At 50.2% G+C, this 7367-nt stretch overlaps 1 protein-coding gene across 1 annotated transcript; it reads right to left on the bottom strand.

Annotated features, from left to right (window-relative positions):
* Positions 1-277: 277 nt before the first annotated feature.
* Positions 278-7101, bottom strand: LOC127003874 (nonsense-mediated mRNA decay factor SMG8-like). The gene is made up of 3 exons (XM_050870979.1): positions 6924-7101; positions 3541-4574; positions 278-283 (listed from the first exon to the last, which is right to left on the bottom strand). Exons 1-3 carry the CDS (start codon positions 7099-7101, stop codon positions 278-280), a joined length of 1218 nt encoding a protein of 405 aa, XP_050726936.1.
* Positions 7102-7367: the final 266 nt, after the last annotated feature.

Raw genomic sequence — 7367 nt, 5'->3', positions numbered from 1 at the left:
GTGCGTGCCGGCGCTTGCGCCTGTCACCAACTACTCCCACTCGTCGTCAGACGACAGCGGGAGGGGCCAGGAGGCCTCATTCTCACTCTCCGACTCAAGGCGGAGCTGCTTGTCGGCAGGGGACTCCGATGCCGAGTCATCGGAGTAAGAAGCATGGCGCTCACGCTTATCCGTAGCGGCAGACATCCTAGCGACTAGAAAGCCAGAAGGCTTAACCACATCTACAAATATAAAACAAAGGAAAAAAAAAGAAACAACTAACCGATTTAGAGCCGGGCTAAGCCTACAACAGCGGGAGGGCTAAACTCCCCCACCCTCTAGAGGGCTCGGTAGAGCCCCGCTGTTGCCCCTTGCGGGTCTTTGGGGAACCTAACTATCTCTGCTGCCTCCTATAACCACCCCTTTATCCTAAGGGGCCCCCTCGTGGCACTGCCCTCGGGGTTCGGCGTCGTACTACAGCAGAGACTACCGGCTTCACACACACTCTAAAGGGCGTTGTAGCAGCCCGACAACCAAGGGCGGACTATCCTGTCCCTAATGGACGGTGTCCCGGGACACAAGGTTGTAGAGTCACGTGGAACTAGTGACTGTGAACAATGACGCGTAGCTCGCGAACACTGACACGTGGCGCTGGGACTGGCAGGAAGCAGAGCAGCTCAATCGCTCGCCCGCGAGAGCTGTTGCTTAGACGGTGGGGGAGACGTGTTGACGCTACCAAGTCCGGGAGTACACAGGCCAAAGAGACTGTTCTATAGTCTCCTTGCGAGAGGCCCAGCAGCAAACTCCGTCCCCGAGGCACCAATCCGCGCGGCTCTTCAGTTCAGTGGCAGGCGTGGGATAAGCCTTGGCATTGGCTCCCACTAGACTGTTTCTTTAGTTGTGCTGCAGTTCCTGTGTTTTTCTGTGTCTTGTTTTCCAGATAGTTTTAATATATTCTTTCCTTTCTTGTATAGCTTTGATTCTTTGTTCACCAAAAAGTAGTGTTTCTGCTATTATTTTTTCTGTGTTATGTGAAGTTAGTTGTAAGTTAAATTTGTTTCTTATATCTTCATATCCTGTACATTCTAAGAGAAAATGTTGTAATGTTTCCTTGCCACAGTCATTACATGGACACCGCTCACTCTTTCCTTGGCAGCCATTTCTCCAGTTTAAACTTAGCGACATGTTGGTTTTTGCTCTCATCATTAATCTGGATTCTTCAGTGTTGTCTATCCAGCTTGCTTATTCTATATTACTCTTGTATTTTTTGTATATCCTTAGTGTAGATTTCTGTTCTGCTTCCCTTCTCCACCTTGATGTATCCCATTCTTTGATTTTTGTTATAATACTTTCCTTCTTCACATCATTTATTTCTCTAAGTGTCAAGTTCATGTTTTGCATATTTACTTTCAGGTTCTTTATCCATGTAGTCTTTCCCTTCTCATATTCCTGCATGAAGATCTCTTTCATCAGTTCATTTCGATTCTCTTTTAGTATGTGTTTAGTAAACATGATTTTTATTTTTGCATCTCGGGCTACTGTTGATGTTGCTCCTATTTCAAGACGCAGCTTGCTGTATATGTTGGGACCTGTTAAATGCATCTGTAAACTTTGTTTTCTATGCACTGGAGTATGTCAAGTATTTCTGCTCCATATAATATGGTAGCCAATCCGACGCCTTTCCAGTACCCTTTTCCAACTAACAACCTGTTACAACTCCTTTCCGTGATGCTATATGCCATGTTTGCTAGTTGATTGGCTTTGTTCATTTTCTCTTTCTTATGTTCCTTGAAGCAGTTCTTCTTGTTTTCTATTGTTATTCCAAGATACTTTATTTTATTACATGTACTAATGCCTGCAATTGTTTCTGGTTGTTCTTGTTGATTATATATTACTTTTTTCTTTGTTTATTTGGAGCCCACATTGCATAGCTATATTCTGTATAAGGTTGACGCTGTACTTTGCTTCATCTATTGTTCTTGACAGTAGTAGTCCATCGTCAGCATAATATAAAATAGGAATCTTGAACTTATCATTTTTGAATCCAATTTGTTCGTCTTCTAGTTTCTGTATGATTATGTATATTATTAGCAGAAAAAGGATTGTGGAACCATTACACCCTTGTCATACTCCATTTGTTATGTTGATTGTTGACTGTTTTTCATTGTTCAAATGTAAATGTGTTCGGTCATTATGATATATTTGTGCTATGATATTTATCAGCCTTGAGTCTATTTTGTTGTTCATAAGTGTCTTTATTATGTTTCCTCTGTCAATTGAATCAAAAGCTTTCTTGAAGTCCAATGATGTTACTATTAGTGTTTTTTTTTTTTTTTTTTTTACAACAAAGGAGGCAGCTCAAGGGCACACAAAATAAATTAAATTAATAATTAAAGCTACATCCCCTTTTGACGACCACTAGGGTGGTGATGGTATGTGGTAGCGTGGTAGTCGTCGAGCGCTGGTCCCGGATGTTAAGGCCTCAGGACAAGTGAACACTCGTTCCGAAGTTTGTGACCAGAAGGGCGTTACTTGTGTGATTAATTATGGAAGGTGGGAGGATTTCCGTGGGAACCACTTGTGAGACAGCATTAAGAAACTGGATGGTGATAATGTACTATGGGGGGGGATGTGTGTATGGTTCAGTAATCTCAAATGAGCAGCAAAACAGGCTCCAAATGATAACACTCACTGTAAGGTTGTATATAAATATGTATTTGGTTTCCTTTTGCAAAGGTTAGCGGAGTACTAATAAAAATAAGAAAAAAATGAATGACCGACAGGCTGTAGGCCTCTAATCTAGCTAGCTACCGGCACAAAGGAGATTTGGGGAATACACAGAATGCTTAGCTCTAGTTGCTGGATGCGGAGAAGGAGGAGCTGGCGTGAGTGTCGGGCTCGGCAGGGGACGTCCACGATGGGAATGGGCGGTCCTGGTGATGGGCAGACGGGCGCCGCTTGATGTGGAGATGGAGCGGCTCGGGTGGTGTGAAGAGGCGGGCGCCCTTTGATGTAGGGAGCAGCTTGGGCAGTGGTATTTCGGCCCCCAGGGCAGTCGAGGGGCAGGTTACCCCGCCATACAAGTTCCCATCCTGTAGTCCGTCTCACCCCGCAGGCCGTGGGTGGTTTTTCGGGGGGGGGGGCCTGAGTGGAGAGATGGACACCTCTCTCACTCAACTCCAACTCGCTGCCTTTCCTTGCTAGGGCTGCTGCTCGTCTCCTGACTAGCCCGCCTCACACAGCAGGCCGTGGGTGGTGTGTAGGTCGGGGGCTGAGTGGAGAGATGGACACCTCTGTCACTCAACTCCAACTCGCTTCTCGGTGTTTTCTCGCTGCCTTTCCTTGCTGTTGGGGTGTTCGTCTCCTCGCGTCTCCCAAGCTTCTGCCTTGCTGCAGTGGTGCTTGTCTCCTCACTGACCCGTGGGTCTCCTTGCCCTCGCCTTCTCGCCTCTGCTCCTCGCTAAGTTCCTCCCCCTTCTTCACGTGACTCCCTCTCGGCATTACAATCAAACCCTACCTAACTAACTAACTAGTTATTGGTTTCTTGGAGGGGTTCGAGGCTTTGGTGGTGGTGGTGTCGCTGTCGTCATCCTCGGAGCCGGAGACCTTGGCGGCTCTGGCATTGGACACGCTGGGCTTAAAGGTGGGGAAGGTGATGGCTTCCAGACGCGTGCAACATGTGTCGGCCAGGAGGGAGTAGAAGAGGTGGTTGGCATCGTGCACAGTGAAGGGGTCCTCGCGCTGTCCCTGCCGGCGCCCACAGTTGCAAAAGCTGATGTAGGTGACGCCGGAGCTGTGTGGCATGACTGGAAGGCCCCTCTCCACCCCTTCCCGGTCACCCTCCGAGGCCGTGTTGTGTCGAGGGTGCTGACAAGTGTTACCAGACAGGGACAGCACCTCGCATCCCATCCTCCCATCGCGCCACACCCTCTCACACGCTTCCTCCAACTGTGACACATACTCCTCGTACATTGGGCCCCTCGCCTGCCCGCTGAGGACGGTGAGAGCCATGACCAGCTTCTCCTGGTGATGTAGCTGGGTGTAGTGTGGGGGCAGTCCGTCCTTGTAGGTGGAGAGAGCGAGGGGCAGAATCTTGGCGCAGCGGGCAGCCGAGAACCTCACCTCAGTCTCCACCAGGTTCTGAAGGCTGCTCATGACCTGTTTAGCCTTGGTGTCCTTCTCCGATGGTTCTGCCACGAAGAAATTATAGATTTTGTTGACAGCCTCGAACCACACATTCGCTCTTGGCACCATGAAGAAGAGGGGTCCGGAATGCCTACCCACATTGTCGTCAAATCCCTTCCCCAGTGCCTGGTCGATGTGCTGCTGGAGGAAGATGGCGAAACTGTGCTCCAGGTTCCTCTTCCGTTCCGTTGCCACACCGGAGAGAATTGAAGCACTCAGGCCATTGGCGGTGGTGGCTGAGGTCGGGTCCTGCCGTCCGCCGCCAACAGTCTGCCCCCGCACCCCCGCCACACCCAGGCTGAGGTGGGTGAGGTCAGCCGCCAAGCTATCACCAGCAGAGGGTGTGGTGGGGGCCGATGGGGTGCCACAGAGGGAGTGCAGGGTGGCAGCGATGAGGGGGGGGGGGGGGGCTGCGGTTCCTCCATAATGTAAACATATGCTTGGTTGTTGGGAAGCGCAAAGAGAGAGTTGGCACTAATATTTGTGATGACCCGACTTTTGCGGAGAAGCCGATATATTTGGTCCTCAAGAGCTAGTTCCAGGTTCCGTAGAGGGCTGGAAGGGGCGGAACAGCGACCCCCGCCACCTCGGACTCTGTGAGCTGCCCCGTCCTCCGCACTGCCCCGGATCTGAGGAGGCAGGAGGCGAGCGAAGAAGAGGAAGAGTACGCGAGGGGCACACAGGCGACCGAATGCTACCCAATCCTTGCTGATGCCCGGGACGGTACGCAGGAGTTCCGAGAGGTGGTTGTGCGCCTTGGACCGTATAGCGTCCAGGGTCCAAATCCAAATGAGTGAACGAGAATGTGAATAAGTCAGTGAGTAACAGAGTGAGTAAGTGTGAGCGAGTGGGAGCGTGAATGAGTGAGTGAATGAGTGAATGAGTGAAAGAGTGAATGGGTGGCTGAGGAATGTAAGTGCGTAAAAGGTTATGAGAGGATAACACGGCGAGCGAATGAGTAAATATCGTGAACGAGAGTTACTGAAATCCCTCATCTCAAAGCCTCGAACCCCTCCAAGAAACCAATAACTAGTTAGTTAGTTAGGTAGGGTTTGATTGTAATGCCGAGAGGGAGTCACGTGAAGAAGGGGGAGGAGCTTAGCGAGGAGCAGAGGCGAGAAGGCGAGGGCAAGGAGACCCACGGGTCAGTGAGGAGACAAGCACCACTGCAGTAAGAGACAAGCTTGAGAGAAGTGAGGAGACAAGCACCACTGCAGTAAGAGACAAGCTTGAGAGAAGTGAGGAGACAAGCACCACTGCAGCAAGGCAGAAGCTTGGGAGACGCGAGGAGACGAACACCCCAACAGCAAGGAAAGGCAGCGAGAAAACACCGAGAAGCGGGCTGGTCCGAGAGGTGTCCATCTCTCCACTCAGCCCCCGACCTACACACCACCCACGGCCTGGTGTGTGAGGCGGGCTAGTCAGGAGACGAGCAGCAGCCCTAGCAAGGAAAGGCAGCGAGTTGGAGTTGAGTGAGAGAGGTGTCCATCTCTCCACTCAGCCTCCCCCCGAAAAAACCACCCACGGCCTGCGGGGTGAGACGGACTACAGGATGGGAACTTGTATGGCGGGGTAACCTGCCCCTCGACTGCCCTGGGGGCCGAAATACCACTGCCCCAAGCTGCTCCCTACGTCAAAGGGCGCCCGCCTCTTCACACCACCCGAGCCGCTCCATCTCCACATCAAGCGGCGCCCGTCTGTCCATCACCAGGACCGCCCATGCCCATCGTGGACGTCCCCTGCCGAGCCCGACACTCACGCCAGCTCCTCCTTCTCCGCATCCAGCAACTAGAGCTAAGCATTCTGTGTATTCCCCAAATCTCCTTTGTGCCGGTAGCTAGCTAGATTAGAGGCCTACAGCCTGTCGGTCATTCATTTTTTTCTTATTTTTATTAGTACTCCGCTAACCTTTGCAAAAGGAAACCAAATACATATTTATATACAACCTTACAGTGAGTGTTATCATTTGGAGCCTGTTTTGCTGCTCATTTGAGATTACTGAACCATACACATCCCCCCAGTACATTATCACCATCCAGTTTCTTAATGCTGTCTCACAAGTGGTTCCCACGGAAATCCTCCCACCTTCCATAATTAATCACACAAGTAACGCCCTTCTGGTCACAAACCTCGGAACGAGTGTTCACTTGTCCTGAGGCCTTAACATCCGGGACCAGCGCTCGACGACTACCACGCTACCACATACCATCACAACCCTAGTGGTCGTTAAAAAAGGGGATGTAGAATTATTTATTTAATTTATTTTCTCTTTTCCACGCTACATATGGTGGCTTTTGCGGTGGGCTTTCCTGTGAACCATCCCCCCCTTGTTAAAGCGGAAGTTAGGAGTGAAGTGGCTAGGTCAGTACAAGGTTAAAGAAATAATTAGGGATGGGGAGTGCCTATACATTAGAAAATGTCTTTAACGGAACTAAGCTACAACAAGCGGCAGATAAAGTAACACCATATGGAGGACAAGAACAAATCCTCATAGAACAGGAGGAGGTAATAGTGCCACCGGTGGACAGTAGCGATGAAGATGAAGTCGAACAACGTCCAACCAGAGAGAGAAGTCCTCCATGAAGGCTAAGTGAAGAAGTTTGGGTTGGCTCCTGGAACAGATCTGTGCGGTGCAGGATAGTTGGTAATAAACCCTCCTTTTGTTGCAGTGCAATACGGCACTGGTAAATCTCTCCCGTATCCGGGGGTGGCGAAGCCCGATGAAACGTGGACACCCAGAAGAGCATCGTCAACCCCACCAGTACTCTCTGGGACGACCTGGGCTCCCCGCGGAAGGTGTGGGAGTGGCAAGGAAGGCCATACCACGCCCCCCCGGATGCCAGGGGAGGTGGGGGAGGTACCAATCTGACACCCCGCCAGGATGCCGGGTCCTGATGAGACCCCAGGGCACTCGTGCCCATACCAGTGGATAGCCATGATATTTTTTTTTGTTGTTGTTGGCCGCTGTTAAAGACAATTCTGTAGTAAGTTCTTGACGTAATTAAGGGATGGAGTGTATTACATTTAGAAGTTTTATTGGATTTTATCTAATGTTTTATATATGATGTAACTGTTTTATATGGAGTGAGTACTAATGTGATTGTTTTTAGACATGTTACCCATGGGTTCAAGGCTTGAGAAAGGGATTTCAGTCTCAGGAAGGAGGGAGCCGTGTAACGGTCCGAATGTGAGTGAACGAGAGT

Source organism: Eriocheir sinensis, chromosome 26, assembly GCF_024679095.1.
Source record: "Eriocheir sinensis breed Jianghai 21 chromosome 26, ASM2467909v1, whole genome shotgun sequence".
In the NCBI taxonomy this organism is placed as follows: domain Eukaryota; kingdom Metazoa; phylum Arthropoda; class Malacostraca; order Decapoda; family Varunidae; genus Eriocheir; species Eriocheir sinensis.
Note: the sequence above shows the minus strand (reverse complement) of the source record. Positions and strands in the feature narration are given on the sequence as shown.

Bases quoted from the DNA above. Each gene is read 5' to 3' on its own strand.
- LOC127003874 (XM_050870979.1), bottom strand. From the start codon at position 7,101: ATGGCTATCCACTGGTATGGGCACGAGTGCCCTGGGGTCTCATCAGGA. The intron at 4,575-6,923 runs GTGGGGTTGACG...GAGGAACCGCAG, and splicing joins GGTCGTCCCAGAGAGTACTG to CCCCCCCCCCCCCCCTCATC.